At 38.7% G+C, this 20,141-nt stretch overlaps 1 protein-coding gene across 1 annotated transcript; it reads right to left on the reverse strand.

The window, feature by feature from the left end:
• Positions 1-2,930: 2,930 nt before the first annotated feature.
• LOC106073109 (uncharacterized) lies at positions 2,931-19,212 on the reverse strand. Its single transcript, XM_056025299.1, has 7 exons — positions 18,994-19,212; positions 16,551-16,715; positions 14,027-14,185; positions 10,126-10,331; positions 5,255-5,418; positions 3,940-4,136; positions 2,931-3,232 (listed from the first exon to the last, which is right to left on the reverse strand). The coding sequence occupies exons 2-7, from the start codon at positions 16,693-16,695 to the stop codon at positions 3,192-3,194; spliced, it is 912 nt and encodes a 303-aa protein (XP_055881274.1). The 5' UTR covers positions 16,696-16,715; positions 18,994-19,212; the 3' UTR covers positions 2,931-3,191.
• Between the last annotated feature and the right edge of the window lie 929 nt (positions 19,213-20,141).

Raw genomic sequence — 20,141 nt, forward strand, 5'->3', positions numbered from 1 at the left:
ACTCTTCTAATCCTCTAATCTTCTAATCTAATTACAAAATACAAATACGACCGAATCCATATTAAAAATAACTTTACAATGTGAAATAAAACTCACCCTAAATAGGGGTCAAGATAATCCTTCAAGAATATATACCAAGGCCAACGCTAAGGCTATCCAGTACCAAAGACACAAGGAGAATTCAATAACTCAAAAGATACAACCTGCTTCAATCGAGCAATATGGCGGGAATGCAACAAACGACCAAGAAGACAAGTTTGATGTCATATGAAAAATTTACTACGAAGCTACAAAGGGAGAGCAGCTAGTACAAATTGTTTTTATCGAAATGACGTTATCGCCTATTGATGAAAGTGGCGCTATTAAATAGATAACATTTTTACTATGCAACCAAATAATTAGTTGCGATACCGACGTTTAATCTTACTTTCCTTTGAAGAATTATTTAATAAGCATATTTTAGTCTTAAAAAGTGTATATTTCATCAACAGGCTTTATCAACAGCCTTCAACTTGGAACCATGCTTATGCTCTTGTATCATGATGCTTGTCTAAATATTCTTTAACCCTTAAAGTGCTGAACTGTTTTACAATGAGTGCATACAAAATGGAATTACAATTCTGATGTTTAGAGGCTGAACTACCACACGCGTTTTAAGGGTTAAACATTTCTACGAAGCTTCTTTCACAAGTTACTTGCGGAAACATTAACTCAAACTTAAGATGACAAAACACACAACAGTCAATAAATGTTTTCAATGATTCCGTTCCTTCACATTCACAAATATTTACAACTTCGTTTCAACATCCCACAGCGGGCGGTGGCAGATTCGAACCCAGGACGCAAACCAGGATGCAAATCACACGACCAGGCAGATATCCTTTCAATGATTTTTTTTTATTGTAAGGGCGTCTACCCTCCCCCCCCCTTTTTTACGACCTAATGTTTGATATCGATTCGACAGCGGTTCTAAACCTTTTCTTAACCGATTCTTATTTTACGAAGCCTCGCTATGATATTCACTTAAAATCTTTAATTAGTATAAACAACAAAACAAAACAGGGTAGGTTTAAGAACGGGTTCGCGTCCCTTACGCTATCACTCAGAAGTTCCTTAAACCGTGTAAGTCTTATCGCACTAGGGCACCGTGTTGAGAACTCTATTCTCTGATAACACGGACAAGGAAAGCGGCAGTTCTTCTCAAAGCTTCTCTGTCTCCGTACAGAGCCAGCTCCTCATGCAAACCAGCTTTTGTTTCACTCAAATGGCCATGTTTAGGGTGTAGTGTTGCGCACTCGTATAGGATGTGGTTAACTGTTTCGACGTCGTCCTGACAATGCCTGCAGCGTGAATCGAAGTTTGGTTTAAATTTAGCAAAATAGGCACCAATTGGACAGTGTCCCGTTCTGTACCTAGCGATTGTCACCTGTTCTTCCCTATTTAGCTGCCACCATTCGTCCGATTTTGAGGGCCCTTTTAAGTTTTGCCAGACTTCCCTTCCCGTATTACCGTTCTCCCAGCTTTTGCACCATTTATCTCTTGCCCATTCGTCCACTATCGCACGCGCCTGCTCAAAAGTCTGTGGCTCGTCCACAGGGTCCAGTTTTGTGCCGAGCTTGGCTAATAAGTCAGCCTTCGCATTACTTTCCACATCCACGTGTCCAGGTACGTATTGGAATGTCGTCCGAATTTCGTGTTTTTCTTGGAGGCGTCCCACGCACGCCAGTGTTTTTGCCAGTTGTTCCGGGAGCGTATCAGCAGGGCTTTCAATGGCTTGTAGGCTCGACAGAGAGTCTGTAAATAGCACAATAGGACTGGGTTGTGCTGTTTTCTCGTTAAGTCGTTCTTCAATGTACTCTACTGCATTTTGAATTGCAACCATTTCAGCTACGTAATTACTCCTGCCAGAACACGCACCTAGAATCTCATCGTTCTCGGTCGAGCCAGGGAATTGAACCACCACACCATACCCAGAGGTTTTTTGTCCGAGGTTCTCTCTCGTGGAACCATCTGTGTACACTTTAATGGAGTCAGCTGGGTACTGGGCGACAGTTTTCCTGGCAGTGTTTCGTAGGACAGTTTTTTTGCATTCTTGTTAACTTCTGGGTCAATCAGCGATTTCCTCACCTCTGGGACTCCAGGAGCATTCGCCGGAGAAGAAGCCCCATGCAGAGCGAGAGCTGCTCTGTTCTGGGGTAATTCGACTTCTTTGGACAGTTCCCGCACCGAGTGCATGAAAGAGTTCCGTTTCAGCCGATTTCCGCCCTGTCTATTGTCGACCAGACTTCTGACTGGGCAGCCTTCTTCTAGCCGTTTGAATTTTTCATAAGCGATCATAACGGCTCGCTCCCTTCGTAATCTCAGTGGTGGGAGATTTGTCATGACCTCACATGCCGCAGTTGGCATATTTCTTGAAATAGCTGAATATAAAAATCACTCACTCAGAAGACACTATTTTGTAAATCATAAGATTGTTTCCACTTTCAATGCGTCTGCTGTTGCTACGACGCCTAGACACAATGTCGTCATGCAAGTATAACGGTGTTCACTTCAGATGCAAAACTTGATACAGTTGATTATAATGATTAGGCATGAGCTGACTGGCTATATGGGCATTTGGGCAAATGCCCGGCACTCAAATGTGCCGAAAGGGCCTCATGAATGCCACCATGGCACGCATTAAATTGTTAAAGGTTTTATAATATTCTCATATATAAGGGGCTATATGAGCGTCATTTTAAAAACATCTTTTACAGACTACAGAGTAATACTAATTTAATCTAACACATTTTAAAAAATAATGTAATAGCCTACATCCGTAGACAGTGCTATTAGTTGGCTTCATCATGTTAGGGCCTACATACATAACGATTAAAAAGCAACATAAGGCCCAAATTTCTTAAAAAGATATAGTTTATGCAAACAGTTATCACCAATACATTATAAAAAAAATAACACAATAATTTTGACAACCGATAGGCGTATAGTTGGAGCCCCATCATATGATATACAATTTATGAGCTGTATTGTATAGAAATGCCTGGGCCGATTTGACATCCAGTCCGCCCCTGTGATTAAGAAAGAATGAATAATATTGTTTGATTAAAAGAAAAACTAATTTATTTAATAATTGACATTTGCTGCTTTGACAAGAGCCTTGAACTTGGATGCGCTGATAACTGTGACGTCTGCTACATGACCCAAATGACCATAGTATCCGCTTCCCTGTATTCTGTTGAAAAAAAAAATTAAAAAACTGTAGGACACACAAAAAAAAAATCAAATATATAACTTTTTTATACATAGACCTAATGCAAACTATTTAAATGTACTCAGGTCAAACCAGACCTCAGTAACAGTGGAAACAAATGTTCATGTTCTATAATCATTTCTTGGATAAACACACACACACATACACACTACATTTTTTGTCTACATATACACTATAAATAAGATATAAGCAAACAAAAAATCATTTGAGAACAGCATAGGTGACCAAAAGTCTTTGAAAAAACAACAACAACATGACTATGTTTATAATTTTTTTTTTCATCACATATAAACAAATAGGTATTTGGGAGAAGGCTTCCGTGCAGCCTTTAGATGCTCAGCAAACACAAACCAGCACGAGATAGGATTTCAACTCCACCACGTGCTTTGCTAGGTATCCAATACTCGTTCTTCCCTAGTGCTATTAGAGCATGGAATGGGTTGCCTGAGCTAGCCAGGAAAACCAGTGATTTGGCAGAATTTAAGTCATTGGTTAATATGCATGACTGAATGCATGACGCGTAGGACGTAATCATCTTCTTTTTTGAAGTAACGTCTGTATTATATAAGATAAGATAAGATAGATAAGATAGACCTATGCCACGTTAAGAGTAAAACTATCATAAATTAGTTTTTCTCGCTTTGCCAACAGAACATCGCATGACTCACCAGGAGGTTGGCTGCTGAGTTTGGCCTGAGCATTCATGGGTGAGTACAAAAACACTGGGTAGCTGCTGAGTGGCAAGGACCAGTTAGACGAGCACTCATCGTAGTCCGTGTCTAACACCATAAAATACATCAAGTTGATGTGACAAGAATTGGCGCTCAATATAGACATGCGTCTTCGGTTACCGCCATTCGTAAAGCTGCAATGTTGAGGACAGTCAAACGTTGGAATAAGATAAGATCAAGTATTAGTTTAATGATAGGTACTGTGTCTTTGTTTCAAAGATGTTTTTATCATAGCTAATTACAATAAAGACAGATATTGATATAGATATTTATATTGATATAGATAGATAGATAGATAGATAGATAGATAGATAGATAGATAGATAGATAGATAGATAGATAGATAGATAGATAGCCCCAATGAGTGCTTTTTACATTAAAAATTAAGAATTACTCAAAATGCAGGGGCCCCCAAAGAGGTCAAGGCCGCTCCTGGCCCCCCAAACGATGGGGAATTCCTAGCTATGCCCCTGTAGATAGATTGATTGATAGATAGATAGTAGATAGATAGATAGACGGTTTTAAATGGCCTGCCTCTCCTCTAATTATTCACAGTAGGCCTACTACAGTCAAGCCTCATTTATCACGGTTACTATGGAACAGAACTGGCCACGATAGTGAAAAAAAAAAAAAAACGTAGAGTAGTGTCCCCCTTCTTATCTTAAACATACGTACATTGGTGTGTATGTATAGTATCAACCAGTGTCTATGAAAGCCATATATGTGTTATCATTAGAACATTAAAGAATAGTTTCAAAAATATCATTAAGATATTAATAGTATAAATAACATACATAAGAAGTGTACGTACTGCAAGGGCGTAGCCAGGATTTTTTTTAGGGGGGGGGATCGCCATATATCTATATATATGTGTGTGTGTGTGTTTATTTGTGTTAGTCTATTACAAATTTAATTACTTGACTTATCCAAACTAGTTGATACATATTTATGTGGAAAGCGTGGTGGAGAGGCTAAAACCTTCTCCAGGATACCCCCCTCCCTGTAATGGTTCACAAAAGAGATTGGACCATAGCACTCTGGGAATGTTATAAGCATGAAAGTAGCGCTATATAAAAGCTTTAATTAATTTAGTTTTAATTTCAATTTTTATTCCACTAATATATTAGAAGCTTTGTTTTTTTTTTTTTTTTTTTTTTTTTTTTTTTTTTTAATAAATAAATATTTGTCTCGTATGTAGTTTTTTTTTTCTCTACAGTCCATCTATGTACTTTGAGGTTTGCTTTCCACTCACCCAGTAAATGTAAAATAATTCGTCAATGAGGTGTCGTTCCACAATGAGGTCCACCACGAGGTAGCCACACGAGTCTGGTTGAACCAGGATTGTCTGTTTGTGGAGACGCCACTGAAAATCATGAAAGCAACTTCGTGCCCGTTGTTTAGAAAAGCCACTTTGACCTTCACAAGAGAAGCAAACACTTATGTCATTGTCATGTTATTATTATTACAGAGAAGAGTTAACGACGGACTCATTACTGTATAAAGAAAGAGGAGGCGTGAATGTTATTTGTTTTTAGGTGGGGGGTGTGGGACGGGACGTAAGTGTGTGAGAATCACTGTGCTAAGCATTTCTCTGTAGGAGTATCAAAATTTGTTGCCCACATTTTCTATTTAAAACAAGATTCTGTAACTCTGAGCCGAAGTTGAAATCAACTAAAAGATTAGATCTTTTTATTACGTATTATCTTAGCATTGATTGACCAAACTGTATGACTTATAGGACTTATATTCCACTTATCTTATTCATGGCAAACCAGTAACACAGACTAAAAACGCAAAATACCTAGGTGTTATAATAAATGAAAAACTATCATGGAATCCACATATTGATGAAACTACAAAAAAATCAAACAAAGCATTAGGATTTATTAAAAGAAATTTCTATAAATCAAATAAGAACATAAAACTAAAATGTTATTTAACCTTGGTTAGGCCAATAATAGAATATGCATCCTCCGTTTGGGACCCCTCAACTCAAGAAAACATTAAGAAACTGGAACAGACACAAAATAGAGCAGTGAGATTCATAACAAACGAATATTCACATTTGACTAGAGTAACACCTTTAGTAAAATCACTAAATTTAGAAAGCCTTCAGGACAGAAGGCTCAAAAATAAAGTAGCAATCATACATAAAACACTGAACCATAATCTTCAAATACAAAAACAAAATTTAATAAAATACTCTGAAAGACACAAAGATAAAGGCACATTCCTCGTCCCATATGCTAGGACAAATTTGTACAAATACTCCTTCTTCCCTAGTGCTATTAGAGCATGGAATGGGTTGCCTGAGCTAGCCAGGAAAACCAGTGACTTGGCAGAATTTAAGTCATTGGTTAATATGCATGACTAAATGCATGACGCGTAGGACGTAATCATCTTCTTTTTTGAAGTAACGTCTGTATTATATAAGAAAAGATAAGAAGACAACGGATTGATTGACCAACTGTATGACTTATAGGACAACGGATTGAGGGATGTCATCAAACGGAATATTATAGCAGCGGACATGGGTGTTGACTTATTGGAAGACACAGCCCCTGCTATGTGAAGTGAGATGGTGACCAAAAAAGCTATGGACAGTGAAAAAGAATTGGCGTCTGCCCTGGAAGAAAAACGCTAAATGGTTGGCTCCTCTACCAACTAAGTGAATACCACCTTAACCTGCAATATATGTGGACGGGATGTTTCTCAAGAATAGAGCTCCACAGTCACATGAACAAGGGCTGTAAGAGATGAACGATAGTCGTTGAACTACTGAACGTGGCCAGGACAACAAATTTATTGACCAACTGTTTGACTTATAGAACAACGGATTGATTGACCAACTGTATGACTTATAGAACAACGGATTGATTGACCAACTGTATGACTTATAGAACAACGGATTGATTGACCAACTGTATGACTTATAGAACAACGGATTGATTGACCAACTGTATGACTTATAGAACAACGGATTGATTGACCAACTGTATGACTTATAGAACAACGGATTGATATACCAACTGTATGACTTATAGAACAACGGATTGATATACCAACTGAATGACTTATAGAACAACGGATTGATTGACCAACTGTATGACTTATAGAACAACGGATTGATTGACCAACTGAATGACTTATAGGACAACGGATTGATTGACCAACTGTATGACTTATTGAACAACGGATTGATTTACCAACTGAATGACTTATAGGACAATGGATTGATTGACCAACTGTATGACTTATAGAACAACGGATTGATATACCAACTGAATGACTTATAGGACAACGGATTGATTGACCAACTGTATGACTTATAGAACAACGGATTGATTGACCAACTGTATGACTTATAGAACAACGGATTGATTGACCAACTGAATGACTTATAGAACAACGGATTGATTGACCAACTGTATGACTTATAGGACAACGGATTGATTGACCAACTGTATGACTTATAGGACAACGGATTGATTGACCAACTGTATGACTTATTGAACAACGGATTGATTTACCAACTGAATGACTTATAGGACAATGGATTGATTGACCAACTGTATGACTTATAGAACAACGGATTGATATACCAACTGTTTGACTTATAGAACAACGGATTGATATACCAACTGTATGACTTATAGAACAACGGATTGATATACCAACTGTATGACTTATAGAACAACAGATTGATATACCAACTGTATGACTTATAGAACAACGGATTGATATACCAACTGTATGACTTATAGAACAACGGATTGATTGACCAACTGTATGACTTATAGAACAACGGATTGATTGACCAACTGAATGACTTATAGGACAACGGATTGATTGACCAACTGTATGACTTATTGAACAACGGATTGATTTACCAACTGAATGACTTATAGGACAACGGATTGATTGACCAACTGTATGACTTATAGAACAACGGATTGATATACCAACTGAATGACTTATAGGACAACGGATTGATTGACCAACTGTATGACTTATAGAACAACGGATTGATTGACCAACTGTATGACTTATAGAACAACGGATTGATTGACCAACTGAATGACTTATAGAACAACGGATTGATTGACCAACTGAATGACTTATAGGACAACGGATTGATTGACCAACTGAATGACTTATAGGACAACGGATTGATTGACCAACTGTATGACTTATTGAACAACGGATTGATTTACCAACTGAATGACTTATAGGACAATGGATTGATTGACCAACTGTTTGACTTATAGAACAACGGATTGAATGACCAACTGTATGACTTATAGAACAACGGATTGATTGACCAACTGTATGACTTATAGAACAACGGATTGATTTACCAATTATGGTCCTACGAAAAACAAGACGAGATTCTGCTACTACTCTCTTGCGTACGCTCCATTGGCTTCCTGTGAAAACGAGAACCGACTACAAGGTGTCCACACTTTGTCATCAGTGTATCTATAATAAAGAAATGCCCTTGTACCTTTGTGAACTGATCACTCTATATGTCCCTCAGAGAGCCCTGCGCTCAATGGACTCAACGCTTCTAGTGGTTTCTCCCTCAAAAGCTACGGTCTGCGGGCTTTTTCAGTGCATGGACCAAAGGTTTCGAACTCACTTCCCATTGATCTCAGACAGAAAACACGCTACACGAATTTCAAGAAAAACACTGAGACCTCCCTGTTTACAATTTGTTATAGATTAGTTGGTCATTTTAGCTCTCGTGTTTATGTTTGTAATATTACCACAGCGTCTCGAGCCTACATTTAGTTTTTTAACAGCGCTTTTTAAATAAAATTATTATTATTATTATTATCCACTCATACAAAAATAAACTCATAGATAGGGTTTCCAGTCGCATCAGCATATTATTTGGTTGGTCAGTTCGTCGCAAGGTCCAACGATTGACTCGATAGAAATAATTATCTTCAACACTGAAGCGTAAATGGGTCCACTGAGAGATAAAAAAAAATGCACAAATTGTTGGAACCCTCTGCCAAGTAATGTAGTAGAATTAGTGATCTTTTCCTCGCCAGTTAGACGCAAACGAATGCAGAACCTTGTTCGGTCTAATACTGATAAGGTTCACTTAAGAAAATTCTCAATGCCAACTCAGCCAGAAACACTAAATCATATCCACAAAAAATGCAGACTTAAATCCTCAAATTAATATACACGTGAGCCTTCAACTAGCGATGCATTTACAGAAGGATCTACATACGATCACGAAAAGTAAGTGCCATGAGAAGATAATTTAATTAACATAGACTAGCACAGGTCGACATAGACAATTTACGTAACTAATTGGTGAATAAAGCTGAGAAATAGGACACTTATGATATAAATGTGGCGAACAAAGAACAAAGAACATGAACATGAACAAAGGACATGAACATAAACATGAATAAAGAACATGAACAAAGAACAAGAATATGAACATGAACAATGAACAAAGAACAAGAACATGAACAAAGAACAAGAACATGAACAAAGAACATGAACAAAGAACATGAACAAAGAACATGAACAAAGAACATGAACAAAGAACATGAACAAAGAACAAGAACAAAGAACAAAGAACAAGAACCAAGAACATGAACAAAGAACATGAACAAAGAACATGAACAAAGAACAAGAACATGGACAAAGAACAAGAACAAAGAACATGAACAAAGAACAAGAACATGAACAAAGAACATGAACATGAACAAAGAACAAGAAAATGAACATGAACATGATTGTTGTGGCGATGGTAACATGGAAGGGATAGCAATAAATGTTGTTTTGTGATAACTGCTTGAAAAATCTGTTACTAAAGTTCATAGAGAAACAATTTATTGAAAGGGTTGTATTTTAAAATCATCAGCTTGGCTTTTGAGTTAGTTGTCAGGTTGAAAAGTGGGCCTACACAAGTAACTTGTGAAAGACTTTACTGCAAATTGTGGGCCGGGTCTAAGGTAATGTCAGTGTCGATTTTGACACCTAGTCCGCCACCTTGACATGGATTGATTTACCAAACTTTATGACAACGGCGGTGAAGGTTTTGTTAAAAACAACCAAATTCCCGAGTTGTTTGATAGAAAAGGGCTAATGTCTACCTACTTGTCCGTATCCTAGCCAGTTGTCCAGCACTGAACTTCTGTAATGTCTTGTACACGAGCCCCACTTGTCAAATCTGAAGCATTCAACTGGGAAGTCGACAGTCGAAGGAGGATCATCTTGGTAGCCAGTCATTTCCCACAAGTTGTAGAAGGAGACATTGTTTCTACTCTGGGCTTTGAAAACCAGTGTCCAAGCATCAGACCGAACTACAAGAAAATATTAAATCTTATTTAACCCAAGGGTTCTCAGCCAGTGGGTCCCGACCCCTTAGGGGAATCGAATGACGATTTGCTATAAGATAAGACTATAAAAAAAAATATTTGTTTTCTATTCCATTAGAATTTTTTTTTCTTAATATTGTTAATCAGAGATAACTAAAATAAAACTATTTCCTTTTAATATTGTTGCTGTACAATTATATTGAACTCTTTAAATTAATGTAATTAATGCATAACACTAGATTACGCCATGCGGAATTCAATATATTATTTTCGTCTTGACATAATTGAAAAGCTGTTTTGTTAATAATTAATAATACGCCATCATTTTGTAGTCCATGGTATTGGAGGAAATGTTTTCGCAATTAAACAACCAATGAAACGAATGCAACAGCACGTGATTTTTAAGAGAACGCTGGTCAATTTTGGCAAAAATTATAAAAAGAAATATTAGTGGTGTCTGTACATATGGTGCTCCAAGCTTGCTATTAGTGGTGTCTGTACATATGGTGCTCCAAGCTTGCTATTAGTGGTGTCTATACATATGGGGTGCTCCAAGCTTGCTATTAGTGGTGTCTATACATATGGTGCTCCAAGCTTGCTATTAGTGGTGTCTGTACATATGGTGCTCCAAGCTTGCTATTAGTGGTGTCTGTGCATATGGTGCTCCAAGCTTGCTATTAGTTGGTGTCTGTACATATGGTGCTCCAAGCTTGCTATTAGTGGTGTCTGTACATATGGTGCTCCAAGTTTGCTATTAGTGGTGTCTGTACATATGGTGCTCCAAGTTTGCTATTAGTGGTGTCTGTGCATATGGTGCTCCAAGCTTGCTATTAGTGGTGTCTGTACATATGATGCTCCAAGCTTGCTACTGGGTTGGTCAATTTCTATTTGTTGCTGATTAAGTCACCAGAAGTCATTGGGTCATAACGTTTGGTGCTGATTAAGTCACCAGAAGTTATTGGGTCATAACGTTTGGTGCTGATTAAGTCACCAGAAGTCATTGGGTCATAACGTTTGGTGCTGATTAAGTCACCAGAAGTCATTGGGTCATAACGTTTGGTGCTGATTAAGTCACCAGAAGTCATTGGGTCATAACGTTTGTTGCTGATTAAGTCACCAGAAGTCATTGGGTCATAACGTTTGGTGCTGATTAAGTCACCAGAAGTCGTTGGGTCATAACGTTTGGTGCTGATTAAGTCACCAGAAGTCATTGGGTCATAACGTTTGGTGCTGATTAAGTCACCAGAAGTCATTGGGTCATAACGTTTGTTGCTGATTAAGTCACCAGAAGTCATTGGGTCATAACGTTTGGTGCTGATTAAGTCACCAGAAGTCGTTGGAACTCAATCTACGATTCATCGACAAAATTAGAAAGGAAGACAGAGCTACAGGAGTTTAAGAAGCAATAAAAACGTCACTGCAAGGATCAAACATGCCTCGATTGGTCTGACAAGATCTGACCCTCATAAATGAAACTTTAGATTGGGAAACAAAATTGGACGAAATATTTCCATGTTGCCAATCTTATCTGTCTCTATGAGGAAAATGACATTGAACACGACAAACGATTAAAATGATTATTTATGTGAAAAAAATATTTGCGCATGCTTGCCAACACAATCTTATCATACTTTCTACATTGCCAGAATTCCATTCATAGTCAAGATGTTCCGTAGACATCTCAGAAAGTATTTATTAAACTCATCAATAGCGATGCATTATATCAATGGTTCTTTTCATTGTCAGTTACACAAATCTGCAGTCATATTCCGGTTCGTCTGAGTTGCAAATTCTTCTTCTATTTCCTATACTAAATTTTTGAGAAACAGTTTTAAAGCGTTATTTATCAAGTCTAAATACAGAAGTTAATACTGTAGTGTACTAGTCTTGAAATAACAGTCCCAAGAATTCCTAATCAAGTGAAACAGACAAGGTCAAGCTTCGCATAAGACGAAATATTTTTCATATTGTTGCCTGATCAAATATAAAGCTTTTGCAATACTTACCAAATACTTACATTTGAATTGCGATTTTATAGCATTTGCAAAAGCAGTTATTTTTGCTTATGAACGTACATACTTTTAGTGTTAGTAGTCGCCGCATAGTTGAGAAGTGTAAAAAAGGGTTGCTGTGCCTAAAAGGTTGAGAACCGCTGATTTTAACCGATTTCTGCAGGGGTAGTAAGAGGGGTAACGTGAGTTTTGCTTTTACGTGTATGTATCGATTACATGTGAGGGGGTCAATCGCCCTACCTTTCCCCTCACCAGGACCGGCGTTACGAATTGCGTGGCCCAATTAAATGGATACTGCAAGACCCCTCTTCTAAATTTATTTATACAATAACAACAGTTAGGTCTACTATTAATTAGATAATTATACTAAGATTTTTTTTATATACAACATGCATAGGAAGCAACTCAAACGCATTCGGCGTCAGTGGGTTAATTATTGTTACGTCAATCGTATGATAATAAGGCTTGTCTTCGAGTCCGAAGATGAATGAGGAATGTAGTATTTCCCATGGCAATGCAGCCCCAGCTGTAACCTACATATTTTGCCACCTCCAGGGCAAGGATAACCATTGACCGCGGTGGTCGATTATGATTTTCTTTTCGCCGTCTGCGTCTGTCCTCGGCAGCGGATTTTCTTTTGGTCTGAAATGTGTATCCCGCGGCCTTTGTAAATGACCTCCAGCTGTCTCGTTCCGAGTCCACATGCAGCCAGGGGGTCTCATATATGTCAGCTAAGGCAAGTTGACGCCTAAGCTGGTCTTTGAAGCGTTTCTGTTACGTCGACCACCCTTTAGCTCACCAAAAAAGACTGCCTTTGGCATTCGTTCGTCTCCAATACGGGATACGTGCTCTACCCATCGTAATTGTTGGAACTAAAGAAGTCCCTCTATACTGTCCATACCCGCGTTCGCAAGGACATCGCTGTTTGTAGTGCGGTCTTGCCACAGTATGTCCATGATGGAGCGCAAGAATCTTTGGTGAAAGCGCTCAAGTAGTCTTAGTTGCTTTCTGTATCCTAACCATGTCTCAGATCCATATAGAAGGCTTGAGAGAACCACCGCCTAATAGACATTGATTTTTGTATGCAGATGGAGCGATATATTCCGCCAAACTCTCACCCGAAGGCGTCCAAAAGCGCTACTGGCCATGGCCAGACTGTTATCCTCTTCCCTAGAAAGTGAAGCATCATTTGATACTATACTATCCAGATATGTGAAGTGGTCTACCACGTTAAGGGGCTGTCCGTTTACGGTGATTTTTGGGGCTGAGTATGTATTATTGGGTGACTTCTGGAACATGACTTCTGTTTTCCCGAGGTTAAAAGATAAAGCGAGAGAGGCGGCAGCGTATGCAAATTCGTTGACCACGTTCTGAAGATCATGTTCATTGTGAGCTAGCAGGGCGCAATCATCGGCATAGATAAGCTCCGTTATGACCATCTCCTTGCGTTACTAGGACAACTCTTTGATTAGCTGGTCAATCTTTATAATTATTTTACATTTATGTTTTTTTTAATCAAGTGGACTAATTAATTTAACGTTAAGCATTACGCCATTGTTTTGCCAAAGACATGTGAGGGTCTATTGGCGTACTTTGACTCTACCAAGTTGTCGTGTTGGTATAGTTATTAATGCTCCCTAAACGATTAATTATACCCTTGCTACTTACTGGGCTCGTTTCTGTACACCATACACCAGTCCTGATCTTTTGTCCACGGCAGCGCGTACAAACTTTCTTTGAAGGTTGTGCACGTCTGGTACCTCTCGCTGTAGGTGGCGCTGTTGCAATCATTGAGACACTGCATGGCACACAATGCTGGAGTCATGTCTAGAACAAAGACGAGACATTGCATGGCACACAATGCTGGAGTCATGTCTAGAACAAAGACAAACACTACATGGTACACAATGCTGGAGTCATGTCTAGAACAAAGACAAACACTACATGGTACACAATGCTGGAGTCATGTCTAGAACAAAGACAAACACTACATGGCACACAATGCTGGAGTCATGTCTAGAACAAAGACGAGACATTGCATGGCACACAATGCTGGAGTCATGTCTAGAACAAAGACAAGACATGGCATGGCACACAATGCTAGAGTCATGTCTAGAACAAAGACAAACACTGCATGGCACACAATGCTGGAGTCATGTCTAGAACAAAGACAAACACTGCATGGCACACAGTGCTGGAGTCATGTCTAGAACAAAGACAAACACTACATGGCACACAATGCTGGAGTCATGTCTAGAACAAAGACAAACACTACATGGCACACAATGCTGGAGTCATGTCTAGAACAAAGACAAACACTGCATGGCACACAATGCTGGAGTCATGTCTAGAACAAAGACAAACACTGCATGGCACACAACGCTGGAGTCATGTCTAGAACAAAGACAAACACTACATGGCACACAATGCTGAAATCATGTCTAGAACAAAGACAAACATTGCATGGCACACAATGCTGGAATCATGTCTAGAACAAAGACAAACACTACATGGCACACAATGCTGGAGTCATGTCTAGAACAAAGACAAACACTACATGGCACACAATGCTGGAATCATGTCTAGAACAAAGACAAACATTGCATGGCACACAATGCTGGAATCATGTCTAGAACAAAGACAAACACTACATGGCACACAATGCTGGAGTCATGTCTAGAACAAAGACAAACACTACATGGCACACAATGCTGGAGTCATGTCTAGAACAAAGACAAACACTACATGGCACACAATGCTGGAGTCATGTCTAGAACAAAGACGAGACATTGCATGGCACACAATGCTGGAGTCATGTCTAGAACAAAGACAAACACTACATGGTACACAATGCTGGAGTCATGTCTAGAACAAAGACAAACACTGCATGGCACACAATGCTGGAGTCATGTCTAGAACAAAGACAAACACTGCATGGCACACAATGCTGGAGTCATGTCTAGAACAAAGACAAACACTGCATGGCACACAGTGCTGGAGTCATGTCTAGAACAAAGACGAGACATTGCATGGCACACAATGCTGGAGTCATGTCTAGAACAAAGACGAGACATTGCATGGCACACAATGCTGGAGTCATGTCTAGAACAAAGACGAGACATTGCATGGCACACAATGCTGGAGTCATGTCTAGAACAAAGACGAGACATTGCATGGCACACAATGCTGGAGTCATGTCTAGAACAAAGACGAGACACGATGTGCGAGTTGGAGGAAGAATATAAGGTTACACGGTAAGTTTATGTGACAACACAAACTCAGAATCGGCCCCCAAAGTGGTCCACTCAGGCAGGTTTCAATATTTTCAGCATGAATATCAGAAGCGACGAATTACAAACTATCAACAACTTCAATGCTATCTTCGTCCACACCTTTACTTTTCATATACCCATTAGAGTTGGGTGGTATTAGGGGCGTCATAAAAAATTGGAAAGACAAAACCCCAGAATTTCCTGCGATTTAACCCTTAAACCCCTCCCCCGGGCATGCTACCCTGCCTCATAGTGGCGCCCGGGTGGAAACGATCGTAAGAGGAAACGATTAGGCTAAAGGGTAGCAAAACAAGACTCCCTTGGGGGTGCCTAAGGGGGTGCGAGAGCATCCTCATTGCACTGTGCCGAGTTGTAAAAAAGCTCCCACAACCTAGTCACAATCCAGGCGCTGTTCCTCAAGGGGCCGTTACATAAATAGCGTGTCCCGCACAGTTAGCCTGGTATAGAAAAGGAAAATGGCGGGGGTCTTTAGTGTATGCGGTCTCTTGCCGTGAGTCTGACCTACCCGTCAAACAGAACAGTGTACAGTAAGTGTTAACTGTTCTCATTCAGGCCGGTGAGAGGGAGCTCTTGTTCACTTTTGCTGGTCTAGAGTTCCAAGAGCCGAAGGCTCAACTCTACATGACAGTTTAGGAAGAAGAAAAAGAAGAACCCTTAACCCTTTGGTTCGGAAGCCAAGCGCCTTACCACTCAACCACCACAACCCTGATTGTAAAATGTAGATGATAAAGAACAAATGCCACTTGCGGCTATGTTATATCAGTAAATAAACATTTTACATTTTGTTTTGATGTCTTAGTTTGGTTGTTCCTGCATTGCGCTTACAATACAGTCTCATCATGATTTTAATTTCAAATAAGATTGCAGCGAAAAAAAAAAACAACAACTTTTGTACTTACTGCGAAAGGTCAAAATTTTCAGGGGCGTCCCTCCAGTCAACTTGTAGCCACAAGCTACCTTGAAGAAAGGACTCTTGACGACGCTTGCCACGAAGGTGAAGGTAGTTAGCACGAGGCAGACGACAAAGCAAGACAACTCACTCATTATTGTCAGTCAAAAGGTATCTGAAATTTGGGTTTGACAAGACCTTGGTTTTACATAAAAAAGAGGGAGAAAGAGAAGTGTTTGATATGTATATACTATAAGTAAAGAAAATAGATCTAGCATAAAAAAAATTGAACAAAAGAGTACCCGTAGTCTTAGTCTTTTAGTCTTAGTCTTACAGCAATGAACAGATAATCTTAGTGTTTGAAATATGTCTTTCATTATGTAATTTCATATCAATTTTTTTTAAAGTAAACAAAGTATTTAGGAATGTATAATTTTTTTGCCTTTGAGTGACACTTCTATCACCAAACGCTCAGAAGTATCAGTAGGGCAGGTGTCACCCGATGCAAGCCTCACCTCAGAGTGGCGTCGCTAAATTTAACGTGTGTAAACTCGGTTCTGCAACAACAGCTAGAAAAGGTTAATTCCATTTCCATTTATGACTTTCCATAGTTTAGGGTCAGACTGATAACATTCTTGAAAAAGATAAGCAGGCCTGTAGCCTTTGAACTAGGGGCATGATCTTGTGTTTATATGATTAAGGTGCTGAGCATAATGGTTTAGAATAGCCAACAAAGTAATTAATCTTTTCTTTTAAATCAGTAATTAAAAGCGACAAGCAATGAAGATAAACCTCAAAATGAGTTTTTAGTTTTTACTAGTTAACTTTCTTCCTAGTGCGTAAACTCCAATTATTATTATTATTTTGTTACCAATTGTCAACATTGATTTAAGATAAATTGGCATTGAACTGATTTAGGGAAACCATTTTTTTTAGACATGCCAAACTAGATCCTTTTTTTTATAGCACTGACCTAAATCTGTTTTGATGTTTAAAGAAATCAAAGATGATGAGTAGTTTGGTAATAATATTGTTATAACTATGTCATGCGCACCGACATCTAAGCTAGAAGGTGCGCACCGTGATAGACTAGACCTAGAAGGATGTCAACATGAGAAGAGAGAGCGATTTCCGCCCAAGTTGAGAGCCGAAGTGAAAAGACTGCCTAAGAAAGATGATGTTTTATGAACTTGTGATGTCGTGTAAATAAAGATATATGTGCCTCGTTGAGTTGCCTCTCTTAAGTTATTACAATATATTTTTTTCAATAATAAAGATACTAAAAAATAAACTGAAAAAAAAAAACGATGCCAAATCAGCAGACTTAACATCTCAGATCTGTTTCACATATTGGGAACGTCGAGGACGTCCATGTATACTCAACTTTGGAAGACTTTCCTTATTTCTTTTCCGGATTCATGTATAATGTATACCTATTGGCGCCCTTGTTTTAGCGGCCCCCGAAAGGGGAAAAGACGCTATTAGTTTTGTGTGAAATGTCTGTCTTTCTGTCCGTCTGTCCGTCCGTCCCGTTTAGATCTCGTAAACTAGAAAAGATATTGAAAATCCGACATCACAATGTTTTAGACCATTCAAAGTTCTGATGCAACGGCTACTTTTTGTTTTCTGAAAGCGAAAACTAAAATCAGTTATGCAAGCAGTTTTTTAAAGATAAAAAGCTAATTAGTATGCATTATAAGTTAAAGCTAATTTAAAACGAATAGTAATCTTGTAAACGTCATTTTCTCATTAAATTTATTTCTCTGCAAATGGACTCGAGAGATTGAGCCTTTTCAAAACAATTAGATCAATTATAAGACATCATTTAGGCCAGGGGAGGCGCGGTGACTGAGCGGTAAAGCGCTTGGCTTCCGACTCGGGGGTCCCGGGTTCGAATCCTGGTGAAGACTGGGATTTTCCACTTTAGAATCTTTGGGTGCCTATGAGTCCACTCAGCTCTAATGGGTACCTGACATTAGTTGGGGAAAAGTAAAGGCGGTTGGTCGTTGTGCTGGCTACATGACACTCTCGATAACCGTAGGCCACAAAAAACAGATGAACTTTACATCATCTGCCCTATAGACCTATAAGGGGAACTAGTTAGGCCAGGTTAACATCTAACTTTACATTCACTTTCACCTATCATTTGATCTGCTGGACCGTTGGGACACTACACAAGATCTGTTAACCTTCTTTCTCCATTCTTATCTCTCATTTGTCTTGGATATAATTTCATTCGGATGCTCTTTCTGAAAATATTGAAGCCTGCCTGGGTGGACCACTTTGGGGCCGATTTTGAGTTTGTGTTTCCACACAAACTGTCTTTTGTAACCTTGTTTTATATCGTATAGAAATCTATGTCACGTGTGGACGACCACACATCAATTAATTATAACTGTTCAATTCCCCATTTAGATGTTATGAAATATAAATCTACATGTATACTCTCTTACCTTTTCGCTTCTGAACTCGGTATATCTACCTCAGTCACGTGGTACTAGAGAACTTATAGATGCCTTTAAAAAAATACCTAGAATCTAAAAACTCTGACACATAAATAATATTCAATATCAAGTAATATCCAGAAGACACTGTTTCTGAAAACCATATTAAAGGTTGTGTTGGTTAAGCATGTCTCGTGCATGTCTTTATATTTCGTTGTAAGTATTAGCATAAAAGACATCCACTTTTTTTTTCATTGAACTGGTTGATAGTAAAATTATATAGTCAGCACGGCTAAGGGAAAATACCCAGATATGAGGTAAAATAATGAGCAGTAGAAGCACTGTAAGTGGACGATTACGATTATTGTTATTATTAATATTATGCAAGCTATTAGCTAGTCATGTAACATGTTATGTATGTATTGAACTGTGAGAAACGCTTCTTGTTGCTATAGGAGTAAACAATACAGTGGACTTAATTTCAAAACTAATCGTAATCACTGAGCTAATTTAGGCGTAGATACATCGACTTTATTTCTCGGGTCTTATAAATTTAATTATCAGGGGTCAGGAAATGCTATTATCTCCCCTACCTACCCTTCCTGTTCCCCCCCCCCACCCCAAGTCTGCCTGGTCGTGTGTCTGTGTGTGATTGATTACACACATGAATTTATTTCTTGTATTCTACATCTATATTATAACCATAATATGAGTTGATCAAGCTCTCTCTCTCTCTCTCTCTCTCTCTCTCTCTCTCTATCTATCTATCTATCTATCTATGATCTATCTGTCTCTCTCACTTTCTCTCTCTCTCTCTATCTATCTATCTATGATCTATCTGTCTCTCACTTTCTCTCTCTCTTGATATTTCTCTCTCTTTTTCTTTCTCTTTCTTTTTCTCTGTCTTTCTCTTTCTCTCTCTTTTTTTCCTTTAATCCTTCTCTCTCTTGATTCATCTCTCTCTCTCTCATTTTTTCTTTGCCCCTCTCTCTCTCTCGTTCTCTCTTTTTCTGTCTCTTTTTCTTTGTCGCTTTTATTTCTCGCTTGATCTGTCTATCTCTTGCTCTCTCTTTTTTCTCCGCCCATCTCTTTCTCTTTTGATCTTTCCTTGTTTCACTCTCTTGACCTTACCTTACACTTCCACTCAATTGATCAAT

This window comes from Biomphalaria glabrata, chromosome 4 (assembly GCF_947242115.1).
Source record: "Biomphalaria glabrata chromosome 4, xgBioGlab47.1, whole genome shotgun sequence".
Classification (NCBI taxonomy): domain Eukaryota; kingdom Metazoa; phylum Mollusca; class Gastropoda; family Planorbidae; genus Biomphalaria; species Biomphalaria glabrata.

Bases quoted from the DNA above. Each gene is read 5' to 3' on its own strand.
- LOC106073109 (XM_056025299.1), bottom strand. From the start codon at position 16,695: ATGAGTGAGTTGTCTTGCTTTGTCGTCTGCCTCGTGCTAACTACCTTC. The intron at 14,186-16,550 runs GTAAGTACAAAA...TCTTTGTTCTAG, and splicing joins GAAAATTTTGACCTTTCGCA to ACATGACTCCAGCATTGTGT. The intron at 10,332-14,026 runs GTAAGTAGCAAG...ATTTTCTTGTAG, and splicing joins GGTGTACAGAAACGAGCCCA to TTCGGTCTGATGCTTGGACA.